This window comes from Salminus brasiliensis, chromosome 1, assembly GCF_030463535.1.
Source record: "Salminus brasiliensis chromosome 1, fSalBra1.hap2, whole genome shotgun sequence".
Classification (NCBI taxonomy): domain Eukaryota; kingdom Metazoa; phylum Chordata; class Actinopteri; order Characiformes; family Bryconidae; genus Salminus; species Salminus brasiliensis.
The window spans coordinates 91,779,313-91,799,278 of record NC_132878.1 but is presented as its reverse complement, the minus strand read 5'-3'; the positions used below and the strand labels follow the sequence as shown (position 1 = coordinate 91,799,278).

The 19,966-nt window shown below is 40.9% G+C and overlaps 1 protein-coding gene across 1 annotated transcript in view; it reads right to left on the bottom strand.

Annotated features, from left to right (window-relative positions):
- The window catches only part of thsd7ab (thrombospondin, type I, domain containing 7Ab), a 225,451-nt gene that overhangs the window by 19,890 nt on the left and 185,595 nt on the right, over window positions 1-19,966 (bottom strand). The window contains exons 15-21 of the mRNA XM_072692410.1: window positions 19,733-19,911; window positions 16,733-16,738; window positions 15,589-15,722; window positions 14,228-14,381; window positions 11,189-11,330; window positions 6,017-6,132; window positions 4,617-4,734 (exon numbers count right to left, since the gene is read on the bottom strand). Coding sequence (XP_072548511.1) covers window positions 4,617-4,734; window positions 6,017-6,132; window positions 11,189-11,330; window positions 14,228-14,381; window positions 15,589-15,722; window positions 16,733-16,738; window positions 19,733-19,911 — 849 coding nt within the window. The remainder of the gene's footprint in view (window positions 1-4,616; window positions 4,735-6,016; window positions 6,133-11,188; window positions 11,331-14,227; window positions 14,382-15,588; window positions 15,723-16,732; window positions 16,739-19,732; window positions 19,912-19,966) is intronic.

The window sequence follows — 19,966 nt, the reverse complement described above, 5'->3', positions numbered from 1 at the left end:
TTTTTGTAATGTTATTCTTATAGTGTCATCATTTTTGTGATGTCATTTTTCTGTAATGTCATTTTTGTAGTGTCGTCATTTTTATAATTTTGCATTGTCATTTTTGTAAAGGCATTATTTTTGTAATATTATCATTGTTGTGATGTTCATTTTTGTAATGTCATCATGTTTGTAATGTCATCACTTTTGTGATATAAAATAACATTACTTAAAACAAGTACAAATAAGTTGGATATAAGTTCCTATAATATAATATTACCACAATGATCTCAAAATAAAATATATGAACTATTTATTTATAATTCAAGAAGATTTCACTTGCTATTATTTTTTTTTACATTGTATTACTGTGGCAGAACTGTATTCAGGAAATCAGTGCATCAGTAAAGTCTCTGAGCTCTAAATAATAATTTAATTACACCTAAGCAAAACTACTACTACACAGGGGTGAGTTTCCCAAAAGCATGGTTGCTAACTACGATACTTTAGATAGTGTGAATAATGCAGTTGTGACGCATGAAGTGTTTCCCAAAAGCATAGTTGGAACTACAGATGCAGTCATGTTGGTAACCTATGTAGTTTGAACCATCGATAAGCGAAACCGGATATTTCCCAAATCCAATATTCCACTGACCTTTTGCAACCACTGTTGTTAAGCTACATCTACATCTACAGACATCTACATTTTAGAAATAATGCAGATAATTTAGCTTTTTTTAAAGAAATGATGCAGATAATGAATAAGTTGTTGTTCAAGAAAAATGGAAATAATATAGTTTGCTATATTATTCACAAATCTGTTGCAAATATATCATGATATATGTTCCTGATTAGAAAAAAGCAGCTTGTTTTAAGAAATAATGATAGAAAATAATCAGAATTTCACTACAAAATGCATTTTTACACAAAAATAATGACATATTAATCTAAAAAAGAACTCAAATAATATTTGAACATTCACAACATTAATATGAAGGGACATATTAGATATGTCAGCTCAATTTAAGGTGATATTACTTGCTAGTATTTTATTTTCTGCAGTTCAGACTGAAAACATGATGTTGGCAGATCTGCATCGGGGCTAAGGAGAAACTTCTGCAAATGTGATTTCTGACCAAACTATTCCTTTACAACATTAAAGTCTTTAAAATATTAATGGCTGTGATCCTGCAGGAGGATTTGCGTCTTACAGTGTTAAACACACCCAAGTCGCACTTACAGACACACAATGCGGCGCCTACACACACTAACGTATCTCTAGAAACACACTTCTGCTCTCACCGGTTCTCCAACCTCCAACTCGGGCAAGGAGGAGTTAGATAAGGTAAGTCCTACCAGCATTTGCACTCTGCACAATAGATTCTCTCACTGCTTCTCCCTCTGTCTGGCTCTCTGCATTTCTCCCTCTCTCTCTCTCTCTCTCCCTTTCTCTCCCTTCATCTCCTCTGCTGTCTTCCTACTCCCCAGCAGCCTGTCAGTCTCCCTCTCTGCCTGGGTGAATTTGTATTCATTATGCTTGCTTTTCCGCGGTCAGGACGAGAGCGATACACAGGATTAGCACACCCACTTAAAAAGCGCACACTCATCCCCTGCGCTCTGTGTCTCCCTGACGGCTCTGAGCCTTTGTTTTGTGCTGCTGAGCCCCATCACCACACCGGCGGTACAAACAGCTTCACCTCCTCCCCTTGCAAGCGAAGGCGAGGGACACAACTGTCTGCAGGCCTCATCCTCACCAACACAGCCCATTTGCCTTGTGGAGACAGCACCCAGAATACTGCAGGTTTCACTTTTTTTTGGTGTCTAGACTGTTCACTCAGGCCCTTTAATGGTGGAGATACCATCTACACTCTAATCTGCATGCAATCTCCATACAGAGTCTATGAATACTCAAATGAATACTCAAATTAAAATTCATACTGAAAACCATTTCTCTTCTAGGCTGCCTGTCCATTAGATGTAGGAACATTGCTGTGAGAATCTGACAGCATTCAGCCAAGACAGTGGCCTTGAAAATGGGGACTGGTTTCTGAACCTTCTTATCTTCTTCACTGCTCATGGTTTTCATGGTTATCAGATTCAGTGTATATATATATTTCTGGGTATTTTAGCTTATTTGGTACAATATTCAAAAGGTCAAAAGGTCAATGTGTATAAAAATGATCAAGACCCCACATTTATAACAAACAGGAGCCATTCTAAATATACTTGGCTATGTAGCGACGAACAGTGCTTGGGCCCCTGATGATTGCCACTTGCAATTAAATTTGTAGACCTCACAGTGATCTCAACTGTCTTAACAGTCCACAGAAATCATGGTGTTCTACATGAGTTTCAGATGAAAAGTAAATGGAAGCTAATTGCTAATTGCTAATTTACACATACTAGCACCCAAACGTTTACAACCCAGCTGGCCACGAATGTTGACATTGTTACCCGGTTGTGAATGTGGGTTGTGAAGGCAGGCAAGCAATATTCAGGATCATTACAACATCTAATGCCAACGTCAATTTAACGTGGGATAGTGACGACAGCTAACGTTGATATTTTGTTGGTAGAGAACCAAAATCTTTCAAATGTCACATGCCAATTTATTTTTATTGGCATAAAAAAAACATTCAGTGGACATGGTGATCAAAACCCAACATCTGCTAAACGTCATAATGTTAACGTCCACACAATGCGAAATTCTAAAATTGTTAAGACGTTTATATGTTGCTGGTTTTAAGTCATGGTGTTAAGTAACCAAAATTCAACATCTGTCTAATGTTTGAGCTTGATGTCAACCAATGTTGTTTTTTGACGGATACGCAGCTTTGATTTCCAACCAAAATTCAATGTCTGTAAAACGTCTGTTTGGCATCAATCTAATTTCACTTTTAACAAAACTTTTTGTCTGTACGGGTTGACATGACATGGACGTCAACTGATTTTCATGTTAATTAAAATTAGGCCGACGTTAGGAGTCCAACGTCTTTCTGATGTTACATGCAAATCTATTTTTATTGGTGTAAAAAAAAACAGCATTTAACATTCAGTGGACATGGTGGCCAAAACGCAACACATCTGCTAAATGTCATAATGTTAACGTCCACAGAATGGGAAATTCTAAAGTTGTTAAAACAATAAAAACGTTAAAAAGTCATGGTGTTAAGTAACCAAAATTCAACATCTGTCTAACGTTCAAGCTTGATGTCAACCAATGTTGTTTTTTGGCAGATAAAAAGCTTTGATTTCCAACCAAAATTCCAACCTGAATTCAACTGATTTCCATTTAAACTGAAATTCAACGTTTGGCCGACGTTAAGAGCCCAACGTCTTTCTGATGTCAAACTGGCGTCCAGTGCCTGCTGGGCTCTGCCCACTCCAACTTATCTCCACCTTAAGGGTATGATGAGCTGGAGCACCACATTTGTGCTCCACGGCCCAATGCTGGCGGCTTTACACCCCTCTAGCAGTGTTTAGCATGGGGCATGATGGCCAAAGGCAGATGTGCTGCTGCTCCAGAGCTTCCATTGACAATTCTTTGCTATGAAGATTACAAAAGCAATGTAGCTGAACTTACTGGAAAGGGTGTCTGGATACTTCTGGCCATGCAGAAGGCTCTGTTATTAGAATTTCAGAACACATAGTAAGGTTGTTTACTGTCTGTCTGACCTCCTGATAAACTTCACCATTTAATAAAGGTTGAGCAATCACACAGTAACAAATGACCATGATAAAAGAGAGCGTTTAGACCAAAGCAATAATAATTACAGAAATCACATACTTGCATGCTTGTACAAAACAGCATTGAATTTCTGGATTTATGTGATTGTCTTAATCTTAATCCAAATTGGGTATACACTTAAAAGTGATGGTGTGAAATGGCTCCCTGGAGCAATGTAGGTCTGTGACGTTCACCGGTTTTGATGTTCCTGGTGCTGCAACAATGCAATTCCCTTCAATAAAGACTGATCCCACCCATCCACTCACTCACTCACTCACCTACACTCAAAACAAAAGGTCTATATAGCGCTGAAAAGCGGTTCTGTGAGCTTGTTTACGCCTGGCATTGACAGCGTTTTTGGGGATCGGATCACGTTCGGATTTCACTTGTCTGCAAGGAAAGCCTGGTATCAATACCCCCAGTATGCACTGTGATCGGACATACGTCTGTCTTTGGAAAAATGATGGTACGAGTAATAATTACCGTGGATCTTGGCTTCTATCTCCCTCTGGCTCTTTCTCCTCGCTCTCTTATGCTGGTTGTGTGTTTGTGTGCTTGCTTGTGCTTATTTGTAATGTGTGTAAAGGCAGGCTGCATGGCTAGATGCTTGATCTTATACACATGTGGCAATGGGACTGAATGAAACACCCAAATTTAATAATTAAGGTGTGTCCCAAAACTTTTGTCCATTTAGTGTACAAGTCTACTAGAGATCTACTGCTGATGGCATCCGTTTGGTGTGTGATGACTTCGGCTTGGTTCTGAGCTGCTGGCTGTAAGCTTTTATTACTTGTGAGCTACATTAGCTTGGCTGGTCACCTGCTCTTAGGGTAAGGGGAGCTCTGTAAACACTCCTGTAAACACGCCTGTAAACACTCCTGTAAACACTCTCTTCATTAACTGTCCTTACCTTCCAGGCCACAGGTCTGGGAGCACTCCGTCCATGCTGACCAGTCCGAGAGTTGGCAGTTCACTGGGCACTCCACTGTGCAGGAAGCGTTCATCTGCCACTTCCTCTCCAGGCCCAGCTACAAACACACAAATACTTCTGCATCACCATCCTCGTCGGCCAGCTGAACATCTCTCACTTTCTAAAGAGCAGCATTAGAGTCAGTTTCCCTCGCTCCCAGAGGAGCCTCGGCCTCAGCCACTGATCTCCAGCCAGCCCTTGAGAAACGCCGTCACACTGCTAGCTGGAGCAACTGGGTTATGGGGCTAAAACGCAGCCAAAGCTGCAGATTTTCCTCCATCACCCACGGGGTCCAATTAAAGTGACTTTTCCGCCTTTGACTGATCTTGCACCAGGCCTGTCACCCTGACCACATTCACCCACCAATTTAACAGGCCTCAAAATAGCCTCCTCTTTTCCAACTCTGTCTCATCACGATGCCATATCGACAACAGCGAGGCTGATTCACCAGCGACTGGCAGGTATCTGGAAGTGGGCACGTATTACAGAGCAGTTTATACAGCTGGAATGGTTTTGCTGTGGTTATTGATTGTCTTTGGAAGATACAACAGTCAAAGTGGAGGCATGAGAACTACTGCATAATTCAGAAAATAATAATCTAATAATATTTCTAACACTATCAATAATTGTTCTTTGTTTGTTTGTGGCTTTCTATCATCATAAGAAATAGAAAAAAAACATATATATATATATTATACAAGTACATATTTAAAATAACAATAATACTGTGATTTATTATTATGTTTTAAATATGTATTTCTATTATATTTATATTCATTTATTTATATTCAACAAATATATGAAATCATTAACATTTATTTTCAAAGAAACTAAGCGAGATTAAAGAATTAAAATATGTTATTAATTAGAATGAAATATCATTAATATATATATATTATTAATTATTGTAATTAAAATAAATGACTATAAATTAAATAACTATAATAATTGTAAGTTATAATATAAGTTAAATCATAAGTTATAATAGCCAGTGTTTGCAAATACAATAATATAATAATTTTACTAACTTAAATAATTATTCAGATTAAATATAAGAAGTGGAAAGTGACAAATTTGTTATTTGGTAAATAATTATTTTTTGTAGTAACAATAACAATGATAATAATAATATAAAATCTTTATAAAATCAAAACAAAACAACAATAATAATAACAATCAAGAATAATATTTGTATATGTAATTATTTAATAATAATAATGATAGCAGTTAATAATAATAATAATAATAATAATAAAAATTATTATTATTATTATTATTATTATTATTATTTATATTATTATGAATATTATTAATATTAATTACTAAAAGTGCACACAAACCTCCTCACAGAACTTGAGGTCCACAGATTTTCCATCACTTCTGACGCAGTCTAGCATGCGGGTCTTCAGTCCGACTCCACACACAGCATTGGCACTTAACTGGCATGTGCTCCAGTCTGCGACACACACACACACACACACACACACACACACACACACACACACACACAGGCTCACAAACAGTTCTGACTGATGATCTGTCAGTGCTATTCAGACTCAACTTCCTCGTCCCTGTTCTGTACTTGAATACACAGAGCACTGACACAGCTACTCATCAATCACTCTGTCCTAATCAAACATGCAAATGATAAACTTCAGCCGTTCAGGGTTATCGGTGAAAATGGGCCGAAGTACAATGAGCACAGAATGGCCACAGTAGCAGAAACCATTGTCTGGAACTGTAGGAATGTCTGGAACTTGTTTTTCATTATTCAGTGGCCTGTAGTTAGACTGCAGCACTGGTCTTTTTGAGCTGAGCGGCTTTCTAACATGACTGTGGCTGAAGCTAACTGAGATCCATCCTGTCTATGGGTCTCTGCTCTGTGTCTCTCTCTGGGGGCAGGTGGAGACCACTAAAAGGCTTCTCCGGTAATGATCTCAGGCATAATGTTCATACAATGAGGCCTAAAATGGCCAAGTGCCTCCGGGACAAGAACACCAGGAGAATCAGACAGGGAAACTTGGAGTGCTTGGTCCTTAGAGAACTGCTGAACCGCCACCACACATATTCAGATGCCAAAACTGTTGAGCCTAATACACACCCATCTACACGTTAGACATGCGGCGGGGACACTGAATACTAGCTACTTAAGTCTTGTGTTTATCTTCAGAGTCTAACTACTTTATAGGGATGATCTGACTAAATGTATGGCTAAATGTTGCTAATCAGCAAGTGCTAATGCCATAAAGCTAAATAACCCTACTCTTTATATATATGCTAATATGCTAACACCAAATAACAGCAAGCGGAAAATTATAATCGAACAATATTTCTAATACTATAAATGAATGTTCTTCATTGTTTGTGACTTTTTATTTATCATAAAGAAACAATAATTATCAAGGCAAGCACATTATTATTATTATTATTATTAATAACAATAACAATACTAATAATAGTATTACTATTATTTTAGAATGTAACTGTTTTGTAATGTATATAAATTAATATATAGAGTAATATTCAACATATATAATATGAATAGTATGAAATAATTAACATTTATTTTCAAAGAAACTGAGAGCTCAATGCAAACTAACCACTGCTATTAATTATAATAATTATAATATAATTATTGTGATTAAAATAAATATTACTATAATTTAAATTACTGTAACAGCCAGTGTTATACATATTATAAATATTATATTATAATTATTTTACTTAATTTCAATAATTGTTCAAATTAAATGGAAGTTATGTTTTTAAATTATTATTTGTAGTAAAAACAACAATAATATTGATAGTAACAATATAACATTATATATATATATATATATATATATATATATATATATATATATATATATATATATATATATATATATATATATGAATGATAAAATTAGTTGGTATATATTATTATTATTATATAATCCAAAGTAAAACAATAATAATCAGGAATTTAGTTGGTCAAATAAACGAAGATATATTAGCTACCTAAGTCTTGTGTTTAAATTCAGAGTCTAACTACTTTATAGGGATGATCTGACTAAATGTATGGCTAAATGTTGCTAATCAGCAAGTGTCAAACAAATGCCATAAAGCTACATAACCTTCCTCTTTATATACAGTGGGGGGGGAAAGTATTTAGTCAGTCACCAATTGTTATTGGTATTAAGTTATCCCACTTAAAAAGATGAGAGAGGTCTGTAATTGACATCATAGGTAGACCTCAACTATGAGAGACAAAATGAGAAAACAAATTCTGAAAATCACATTGTCTGATTTTTAACGAATTTATTTGCAAATAATGGTGGAAAATAAGTATTTGGTCAATAACAAAAGTTCATCTCAATACTTTGTTATATATCCTTTGTTGGCAGTGACAGAGGTCAAACGTTTTCTGTAAGTCTTCACAAGGTTGGCACACACTGTTGCTGGTATTTTGGCCCATTCCTCCATGCAGATCTCCTCTAGAGCTGTGATGTTTTGGGGCTGTCGGCGGGCAACACAGACTTTCAACTCCCTCCAAAGGTTTTCTATGGGGTTGAGATCTGGAGACTGGCTAGGCCACTCCAGGACCTTGAAATGCTTCTTACAAAGCCACTCCTTTGTTGCCCTGGCAGTGTGCTTGGGATCATTGTCATGCTGAAAGACCCAGCCACGTTTCATCTTCAATGCCCTTGCTGATGGAAGGAGGTTTGCACTCAAAATCTCACAATACATGGCCCCATTCATTCTTTCATGTACACGGACCAGTCGTCCTAGTCCCTTTGCAGAGAAACAGCCCCAAATCATGATGTTGCCGCCCCCATGCTTCACAGTTGGTATGGTGTTCTTTGGATGCAACTCAGCATTCACTCTCCTCCAAACACAACGAGTTGTGTTTGTACCAAACAGTTCTACTTTGGTTTCATCTGACCATAAGACATTCTCCCAATACTCTTCCAGAACATCCAAATGCTCTCTAGCAAACTTCAGACGCGCCCGGATATGTACTGGCTTAAGCAGGGGAACACGTCTGGCACTGCAAGATCTGAGTCCCTGGCGGCGTAGTGTGTTACTGACGGTAGCCTTTGTAACGTTGGTCCCAGCTTTCTGCAGGTCATTCACTAGGTCCCCCCGTGTGGTTCTGGGATTTTTGCTCACCGTTCTTGTGATCATTTTGACCCCACGGGCTGAGATCTTGCGTGGAGCCCCTGATCGAGGGAGATTAGCAGTGGTCTTGTAGGTCTCCAATTTTCTGATTATTGCTCCCACAGTAGATTTCTTCACACCAAGCTGCTTGCCTATTGCAGATTCAGTCTTCGCAGCCTGGTGCAGGTCTACAATTTTGTTTTTGGTGTCCTTCGACAGCTCTTTGGTCTTCACCATAGTGGAGTTTGGAGTGTGACTGTTTGAGGTTGTGGGCAGGTGTCTTTTATACTGTTAACAAGTTCAAACAGGTGCCATTAATACAGGTAATGAGTGGAGGACAGAGAAGCCTCTTAAAGAAGAAGTTACAGGTCTGTGACAGACAGAAATCTGGCTTGTTAGTAGGTGACCGAATACTTATTTTCCACAATTATTTCCAAATAAATTCTTTAAAAATCAGACAATGTGATTTTCAGATGATTTTCATTTTTCTCATTTTGTCTCTCATAGTTGAGGTCTACCTATGATGTCAATTACAGGCCTCTCTCATTTTTGTAAGTGGGATAACTTGCACAATTGGTGACTGACTAAATACTTTTTTTCCCCACTGTACATGCTAATACGCTAAAACCAAATAATAGCCAGCAGTTGCCAGATGTGAAGTGCACAGTGATACACTCTATATCCAAATATTTAAGTTTAAGTTACTTTAGGTTGCTGACATAGAGACATAGATGTGCAAATGCACACACACACAGCTTGTCTAGTCCCTGTAGAGAATGCATCACTGCATCACTGCCTGGTTTGGGACCTGCACAGCCTCTGACCGCAAGTCCCTCCAACGCATTGTGAGGACAGCTGAGAGGATCATCGGAGTCTCTCTCCCCTCCGTCATGGACATTTACACCACCCGCTGCATCCGCAAAGCAACCAGCATTGTGGATGACTCCACCCACCCTTCACACAGACTGTTCTCCCTCCTGCCATCAGGAAGAAGGTACCGCAGCATCCGGTCCAAAACGACCAGACTCTGCAACAGCTTCTTCCCCCAAGCCATCAGACTCCTCAACACAACTCAACTCAACTTCTGAACTGATATCTTTCTGGTACATGTACACACTCTCTCTCTCTCTCTCTCTCTCTCTCTCTCTCTCTCTCTCTCTCTCCAACCATTTACCCCAGGAAAAAAGGGGAAGCATTTTTGCACAAAGCATTGCACTAATAACTTTACTTTACTACCTCACTGGACTCTATTTATTACACATTGCACAATTTGCACACTACCGTCAATTATTTATTATTCTCTGGTCTGAACTGTGTTGTGTTGTCTGTCCGCACTTGTTTGTTTGTGTTGCACTTGTGTCTTGTATGCACTGTCTATGTTGCACCATGGTCCTGGAGGAACGTTGTTTCGTTTCACTGTGTACTCTGTATGTAGTTGAAATGACAATAAAACCCACTTGACTTGACTTGACTTGACTTGACTTGACTTGAAGTACTGACAGAAGAATAGGACTCCCTGGAGCAGATCAACATGAACCTATTAGTAGTGGACGTGTGTTCTCTGGAATGATTGGTGGTTGGTGCTTCATCCAATATTTTTGGGATTAGTTGGGGAGTTGGGAATGAGATGGGGTGTTGAACTCACTAACACACTAATGGCCAAAAGTATAGAGACATCTGTTCATTCCTTGTTTTGTCCATAATCAAGGGTATTAAAAAGAGTTGATCCTGCTTTTGTTGGAGTAACTGTCTCTACTGAAGAAGAAGGTTTTCTAGATTTTGAAGGAGCATAGCTGTGAGGATTTGATTGACTGCATTCAGTGACAGAAGTGTTATTGAGGTCAGTTTGTTGGACAATCACCACCCCAACCCCATTCCCAACTCCCCAGCTCATCCCAAAAGTATTGCATGGAGCACCATCCATCATTTCAGAGAACACAGTCAGTTCCACTGCTCCACAGCTCAATGCTGGGGGGCTTCATAACCCTCTAGGCATGGTGCTAATAGGTTCATGTTTATCAGCTCCAGGGAGTCCTATTCTATTGGTCATACGCCTCTACGTGCACTAGACAAGCTGTGTGTGTGTGTGTGCATTTGCACATCTGTGAGAGCAATGGGTTCACCTTTTGAAATATTGTATAGCAATTGGCTACCTTGGCTATTAAGTGTCCCAACATTAGCAACTTTGGGCCAGAATTGGGCCATGAGGCATTTGCTATCTGGGATAACGTTAGTGTGGAGTCAGCAAGAGCTGTCCAGCTCCGGGTTACTTGCATAACACTAACACTGGCCATTAGCATTAGCTTTTGCTGGTGGCCCTGTTCGCGCTTTTGGTGCTACTGTTTTCTTAAAGCCTGCTGTATTGTGGGTACCTGTAATGTTGTAGCTGTAATGGTAGCAGTTCCTGTTGAGCAGGCAGGGCTCGGTCTCCATGCTTTTAGGACACTCTCTCTCCTCTTTGGGCAGCCGCAGGGCATAAGCCGTCCTCTGTCGATCGCCTCGACCGCTACAGGGCTTCGGAACACACAGGCACACACATACACACTCTTCATTAGCTCGCTTCCATGCACCACTTGTGAATAACCCTTAACTGTGCCCGGAAGCTGATGATAAGAGTTTGGTGGTGTCAGATCACAGAAAAAAAAAGAACGCTCCCTTTTCATCTTCCTGGAGCCAAACGAGTGCCGTCGGAGTGAGCGCATCAAACCGGGTCACTCTGAATTTTTTCCGCACTGCTGTTTTGCCCCACACCCCAGCGGACCAGCAGATCTCGCCAGAGTCATTTAGAGCCCTGAAAATAACAAGATCCCTCTCGTCATAACCCAGATGAGAAAGAGAGAGAGAGAGGGCAAGAGGAAAGGGAAAAAGAGAGAGAGAGAGAGAGACTGCAAGAGTGCAAGAGATAGAAGCTGAGGGCCAGGCTCTGAACAGCTCAGGCCGCTGCAATGCTAATGTTTGCCTTTGCCCGGCCGCCGGCCCCAGCTCTGGGTCCAGAGGGAGCCGCCGCTGGAATAACTCCCCTGACTCGTGTCATGAATAACACATAGGGCGTCAGCTGCAGACTCCACACTCGGAGCCAGATTGCAGGCCGGCGTAATGTCAGGCCTTTAAAGTGAATAGCGTGTGATTAATAACCTCTTGGGGTCAGGGAAATGACTGGGCGCGTGAGCTTTTTAAATGGAAACTGGAACATGCTGGAATGAGCAGCACGACTAAAAAAGAAAAAAAAAATATATATATATAAAACGCTTACATGACGAGCAAAAGCCTGAAGCTGGCAATTAGCGAATAGCGTGGCTCTTTACATAGTACCTCTACTTTAAATGGTAACTTAAAGCTGCAGCTTCTCCTCCAGATCCAGATGTGCTTAGCCAGCTGAATCAGAGGAATGGACAACATTACGGACAAAATGAAAGCCTGATGGCGGCTACTAGTGTCTTTTTAGAAATTCTAACATACTGTTATCCATTTTTAATAGATAACAGGGCTGCATATTATATCAAAAACCACGTACGCAAGTCCTTCTCAGGCAAATAACAGATATTCCCATGTAACAGAGTACATGTAAAGGGGCTCTGTAATCTGTTACTATTAAATCTGTAAGTAATTTGTTAATAACTTATTTTATTTTAAAGAAAGAGTGATTCATTTCAGGATTGCATTACAGCTTAAAAAGGATCATTAGTCTGACCATGTTTGTTTCTAATGGAGTGAGCTGCTGTGTCCTCTTGACTTTTTCGTTCTTTTTTAATGACACACACATTAAAAAAGTCAATGTCAGAGACCTCTATCTATTTATTTGTACAAACACTTTTTTATGCTTAGTGTTATTTAATGTTTATTTAAATGTTGATGTTTTTTGCATGTTTATGGTCCGAGAGGAGTGTAATTTCAATCCTGTGCATGTCCCGTACATACTGCAGTTTTGACAATAAAGTTGGCTTTGACTTTAAGAGCTAGTGGACTTGAATGGCGACCACCCTGAGCTTGCCTTCCTTGGTGTGTTGTAAAGCTACATTAAACATAAAGGACTTTTTTAAAAGGGAAAAAAGGAAAAGAGCATCCCTTTCCTGTGTAAATTAGACCTTCCAGAAACATGCGAAGGTAAGAAAATCGCCATTGGATCCAGTTAGATGAGCCAGCACTGCTGTATGGTTAGCCTGGATGACCGCTGGCACGCTGTGTTGTCTAGCCTTTATTTCTGTGGCTAATCCAGTGTGCAGGTGTGCTTCTGTGTGATATTTTAGCACTACCAGCATTAATCCTTAATCTAAAAAAGGTAGCTGCCCTTTACACTGCCCAGCTAGAAAAAAAGCAGCATTTACAAGTAAACCAGGCCAGCATAAACCAGTTTAGACCACAGTTTAGATGAACATGGAATTCATGCTGGTCTGAGGTGTTTGTTTCAGCCGGACGTTTGAGCATTTCATGATGAATGGACCAATACAAGTCATCCAAAATCACTCAGCATAATTTCATCTCAAAATTTGAAATTTTTGTTACATCTTTACAACTTTAAATATGTATGATTTTTTTCCCTTTCCCTGTGAAGATCCTATGTTGGAGATAAGGCTTTGCTCCAGCAGTGATGGTCTATATAATTTAGTAGAGTGGGAGTTTAATGCATGAGGACAGAGGATTGATGTGTGTATGAGATGGTATGGTGTTTTTGGTGTAGGACAGTTTCATGTGAAATTTCTTATTTCCATCTGTGGCTTTAAAACAGTAATCTTTTGAATTATGTTTGAACAGGTAATCAGTAATCTGTAACGGAATACCTCTGTTTTTGCAACAGAAAAAAAAAACACACAAGCCTGCCAGTTCTGCTATTCCTGGTGAAGGTTAAGCGGATTGGGAGTAGATGAAGACATCACGTCAAGTGACGTCACGTGAGAAGATTTTGCTACTTCTGGTCTATTTTTTCTCACTAATCAGGTCCAGTGGTAACAGGGTCCTTCTTTAGCATTAGCTGTTAGCTGTCAGTAAAATCTCCATAAAAGGTAAAGGAAGGTACCTCAGTCCCTTGTCTCCCTGTCCCTGTTAACTCAGCCTGCATTCAACGATCACCTGTAGAGAATCTGCTGAAACTCGGCACTGCTAAATTTAAACTGCTGATTTTGCTATAAACTAAACTGCTCTGATTAAATATGAGTGGAGTTAAGAACTTCTTAAAAGAGCTGAAGATATCAGGCACATCAGAATGGATGAGGATCGGTATTGGGGCAATATCATCTTAAGTGAAGAGCTTCAATAAAAAACAGCTCATTTGAAATAAAAAAAAGAAACTGTATCTGACACGCACTCAAAATGAACGAGCGGGTGTCCCAAAACTTTTGTCCATATAATGTAGAAACTTAAATCTTAAAACTACAGTTCGGGGCAAAAAGTTCAAATTCCAGTTCAGCTCTCACCAGCTCACAGGGTGTCCAGGGGCTCCAGTCGGACAGCACACAGTCCTCTGGGCAGGGCAGCCTGCTTTCCCGGGTCCCTGCCGGCATCTCCTCTGGGTCACACAGATAGTCCTCCACAGCATCAGTGGGACCGTCCACTGTGTTCAGCATACACCTGCATTAGGAGCATAGGATAATTGGGAGTCTCTGGGCAGAACTGCTAGATTAGTTTCCTATTGAAGCTGCTTTCCTTTACTTTACGATGTAACAGGTGACAAATTAAGGCGATAATCAACATAATATGTCTTAGGTGAGGTGTTGGACCACCACAGACCACCACAGCCCACCAGAACTGCTTCAAGCACAAGTGGAACTGGAACTGTACCTCTGTAATGCGAGTTACCTTGTAAGTCGCTCTGGATAAGAGCGTCTGCTAAATGCCATAAATGTAAATGTAAATGTAACTGTGCTGGAAGATGTATCACCACTCTTCCAAAGGATCTTCTACCAGTTGGTGTGTTGATGATGAAGTGCTGTCTAACTGGTCAGTCCAAAATCTTCAATAGGTGTTCAACTGGGTTGAGATCTGGTGAGTATGAAGGTCACAGCGTATGATCTGCATCCTTTTCTACATCTTCATCAACCCATTTAGTCAGCCCATCAACATTGGATGAAGGCAATCAGTGTGCTAAACGGATTCAAGAAATGCTTCCTTCTGAGGCCACAAATGACACCTGGACCTCCTCTCTCTAGGGCTCAAGCATTCATGACCTGTACTGCTCACTAGGTGGATGGAACACATGCACTCGCCCACTTGTGGTGGATCTCCAGCCTGATCTGATCTCTCAGATTTGCGTTCCTCTTTGAGATTAGGTTTTTTTTGGCCTGCAGCCCAGCTATAACATCACTCTCAGAGTAGCTGGGTTGGGCAGTTGGGGAACAGCTGATCTTCTGTCTTTCCTTACACATTGCACACTGCCACAATTTCCAGCACTGTTTACTGATGCTTTTTTTTTTTTGGTCACTGATGTTATTGAAAGAAACCCTGGCCAGTTGAGCAGTTGAATCTATGTGACTGAAGCTCCTGCCAACCGAAACCTAATATTGAAGCCTCTTTCAAAATCACTTCTCCTCTCGCCTCTTGATCCAAAATAGAGGTCAAATAATAATTAATTGGTTAATTGGTTAATTGGTTAATTGCATCAGAGAGTGGACCTGTTTGGAAGCATCTGTACTCGTTATGTCTCTCCACCTTTTTATTTAGGCTTTCCCTCTAATGTCACCCCTCTGCAGATGTACATATAAGAGTTCCTACAATCATGACTGACCCAACTTTCCATTTAACCTGAAGGCAAGACAACAAGAAGCAAGGACAAGTGTACCTGACTTTCCTGGTCTGCACTCCTTCACCACAGTTTTCCTTCAGGTCCACGTTGCTGACCTTCCACATGCTCCACGGTTCTGCCACCCAGACATACTGACTGCAGTCGCTCACGCAAGGGACCACCTCATACACCTGTGGCAGGGATACACACACACACACACAAACAATGAATGATTCATATGGGATACATAGATTCAAAGTTGAGCACCTTTATCAAAAGACAAAAATATCGGAACCCGTACATTCTCTAACACCGTCATAGTTTCGAAACTAAGCTAAGCTGCAAAACATAAAGTTATCATGCGTGTGATGTCACAACCATAAACACATTTATATAAACCATAGGTTCATCAAAAAATCCTTGGTTCTTCAGAAAAATATAATAATTTTTTGATGAATCTGAAATGTGCTTCTTTAGTTTAGAACGGGAGACGCTAGGTTAACATTGCTAATGCCTTTAACCCATCCGAGCAGTGAACACACACATACACACCAGTGAGCAAACAACGAGCGATGGGGCACCCAGGGAGCAGGGAGTGGCAGCTTGCCGAGCCCAGGTATCGAACCCACAACCCTGTCATCAGTAGCCCGGTGAGCAGGGAGGGTAAAGGGCCTTGCTTTGGAGCCCAAGAGTGGCATCTTGCCGAGCGCGGGTACTGAACCCCCAACCCTTACAGGCCTTGCTCAAGGGTCTAAGAGCAGCCTTCTAGCAGGGAGGGTTAAGGGCTTTGCTCAAAGGCCCAAGAGTAGAGAATGATTAGGTGGTGAGGTGGTGATCATCCAACATCCTGAACTCACTAACGCTCTTGTCACTGAATGCAATCAAATCCTCACAGCAATGCTCCTCCAAAATCTAGTATAAAGCCTTCCTCCCTGGACAATAGAGATGGTTACTCCTTTTTAATAGCCTTGATTTCAGAACAAACAATGAATGAGCAGGTGTCCCAATACTTTTAGCCTGTATAATGTCTATCAGTCTTAAAAGTTTAATAACACAAACAGCTGCTTAATTGAATGAGAACAAAAATGGTCATTTAATAAGTGAAGTATGGCTGTTTTTGGTACATGCAACAACAGAAACATTATACTTGGACTATAAGGGGAAATAAGAATACAAGGTTTGAGTGAGTGAGTGTGCTTACCTGAGCCTGTGCTCGAGCAGCATTTTAAGAGAGTTGGAGAAAAGAGATGTGAGAAAAATTGACCAGAACCAATGATCATAATCATAAATATACACAAGCATTAATCCACATTAATAAACGTTTAATAAATAATTTGAAAAAATATAACAATACACATCCATATCAGAACATTAGGACCACCCCCAGTTTGGAATAAACTCAGCCCATTAAATCAGCTCCACCTCCCATACAGGAGCACTGTGTAGTTCCATAACTCCAGCTGCATCCATCTGTTCTCTGCATACTTTCATAGTTCACCTCCTTTCACCATGTTCCTCAATGCCTCAATGATTCCCACAGGACAGGAGGTAGTATCTGGCACACTACCATGATGGTGGCGTGTTAATGTGTGTGTGTGTGTGTGTGTGTGTGTGTTGCGCTGGTACGAGGGGATGAGACACAGCAGTACTGCAGATGGCAACAGGTGGACTACAGTCTGGACTTCTGGTCTAACGAGCAGAGTTCGCTCCAAACTAGGGGTGGTCATAACATTCTGTGTATATCGTTGCTGTCACACAAAAACCTTGTATCTCCAAAACAGGAATGTTACAGTAGAAGGAAAAAATATACGACTTTCAATGAAGGTCTTGTGTATTTTGAAGCATTGCTATTGGTCCACTTATCAAGAAATTTGCATACACTGTAGAGAACAACTGCCATTTTCACATTATGGTAAAAATTAGAAAACACCAACGATGGAGATACAAGGTTTTTTATGTACATAGAAACAAACGTCTCAAATCAAATCATCTGGACCTCGAGCCAGCGGTTCTAATCTGTTTAGAAGCAAACGAAACAGTATCTGAGAACGAGTGTTCTGCTGGTGGGCGGCTCAGAGGAGCTCGGGTCTGACGAGAGCCGTTTCTGGAGGAGACAGAAATAGGGATGACAAGAAACGCTGACTCATTGCTTATTGGCTCGCCCAGATCCGTCGCTCCTCAGCTCTTCAAACATCAAACGTGAGTTAATTCTCAGTGCTTAGCTCATATCCAGAAGTACTGCTGCGTCTGATTATGAAATGCAACACTGCTGCATCTCAAAGCTGTAATAATAAATAAAGGGGTTATTCTGTATATGCTGTACGATTGCGGCACATGCTCTGCTGGACTGTTTACAGATGCAGCATTATGGGGAAACTCATTTGAAGTGAAGGAGTTTGAAGTATTATGCAAATAGCATACATTGCTCCATCATCACCATCATACAGTGTGGAAGCTAGGCTGCAAATACAAGGCTTATGAAGCCACAGCCCTGAACACATTTATGGGGGTGCATCTCAGTTTAGCTGCTCATTAATGCTAAAGTGTGGTTACTGTAGCAGGGATGTTGTAGTGGTAGATGTGGGAAAACAGTTAAATGGTCTGGGCTGTTGGGAAGCCGAAGGTTTCATGGCAATATTGGAGAGAATGAGTTAAATAATAGAAAATAAAACAAGAATTTGATGTCCCTTAGCAAGCTGAACCTTGCCCAGATGCTGTTGGTAGCCATTAACAAGCTTCTGGCAGACTTCTGGTTGGATTTTTAAGCAATTATTATGTTCGAGTTTGGATTGATTCTTTGCGCAATCCACATATTTCCAAAAAGGCTGAGGTCAGCTGAAAGTTTCAGGTAATGCTGAAGAATTCTGAGGTAGTCCTCTTCCTCCTGCTTTATTCAATCTGCTTTGTGCAATGTACCAGCTCCAAAACTGTAGCAGCATGATACTACCACCGCCATGCTTAACAGTTGGTCCAGTATTCTTCTGGTTGAATGCCTCACCTTTACTCCACCAAACATATCTCTGGTCACTCACATCTCAATCTTTGTCCCATCTGACCAAAACACTCTCTTCCAGAAGGCTTTTTCTTTGTCCATGTGGTTCAGCAGCAAACTTTACTTGTTTTTACTTTACTTGGTGTTGTTTTTTGGATCAGGGGCTTCGTCCTTGAATGGCAGCCTCTCAGTTTATGGCAGTGTACAAGCTGCTTGACTATAGGCAGCGACACTGGTGTTCCAGTAGTTTTCAGTTCATGAGAGGTTGGTGCCTTGGAGGATCTTGGGTTGTCTCTGACTATCTAAATCAGTTTCCTCTGAGCTGAGGGTGACAGTTTGGGTCTTCCTCCAAACCTTGGCAAAGTGTCTGCACCTTCCAATAACAATTTCATGATGTACAGCCTTCACACATCATCTGTCTTTTAGGATTGTGACATGCAGTTTGAGTCACATGCTGTTTCTGTAGGTGCAGGTCCATGACTGGCCACCGGGGGAGCTCTCTATAAAAGAGCCTGAAGAAGCTAGACCCAGGGAGAGCCATTTAGAGCTGGGGTGGTCTGAGCAGGATATTCTTCCATGTTGTCAAAGGGGAGGAGCCCCAAATGTCTCTCCCTAAGGTCTAGCTTCTTCTGGCTCCTTAATACAGAGCTCCCCTGGTGGCCAATCATGGACCTACACCTAGAGAAACATAATAACCAAATGAAGGAATATTATGACCAATGCGTCATGTCGTTTGTCGTCACGCCAGGTCTAGATACCACCCATCAGCCATAGCATTAGCACTACCTGCCTAATATTAAGTAGCCTCCCTTGTCCTTCTACAACTGATCTGACATTTCAAGACAGGGACTTGAAGGCATCCTGTGGTATGTGGTTAGCAGCAGATCCTGTGGGGTTGGGAGGTGGTGCCTCTATGGATCACATCAATGCACATCATTACCCTGTCACCGGTTCACAGGTTGTTCTTTCTAGCCTTCATAACCAGCCTCTTGCCAAAGTGTCTCAGAAGTGACTGCTTACTCACTGCCTAATACAGTCACCCCTTGACTGATGCCAATGTAGATGAAGATGGTGTCAGTGGTACTAATGTTATGGCTGATCAGTGTTTGAATAATGGTCACATAATGGTCATTTCTGTTACAAACACACATGAACCTTAGGAGAACACAAATAAAACTCATGTAGATCCTTCAAGGCATGTCCACTTACCTGATTGATGTGGTCCAGCTTGGGGCAGGGTCTCCCGCCGTTGTACGGTTTCTCCCTGAGCCATTTGGAGCGCACCTTGACCCCACTGCCGCAGGATTTGCTGCAGCGTGACCAGTTGGACCACTCGCTGAGCTTGCAGTCTGAGGGGCATGGGATGATACAGGCCTCCTCAATGTATCCTGGACACAGGTTCAAAGAGTCGGATTTAGGACTGGACCATAAAACCAGGAGCTG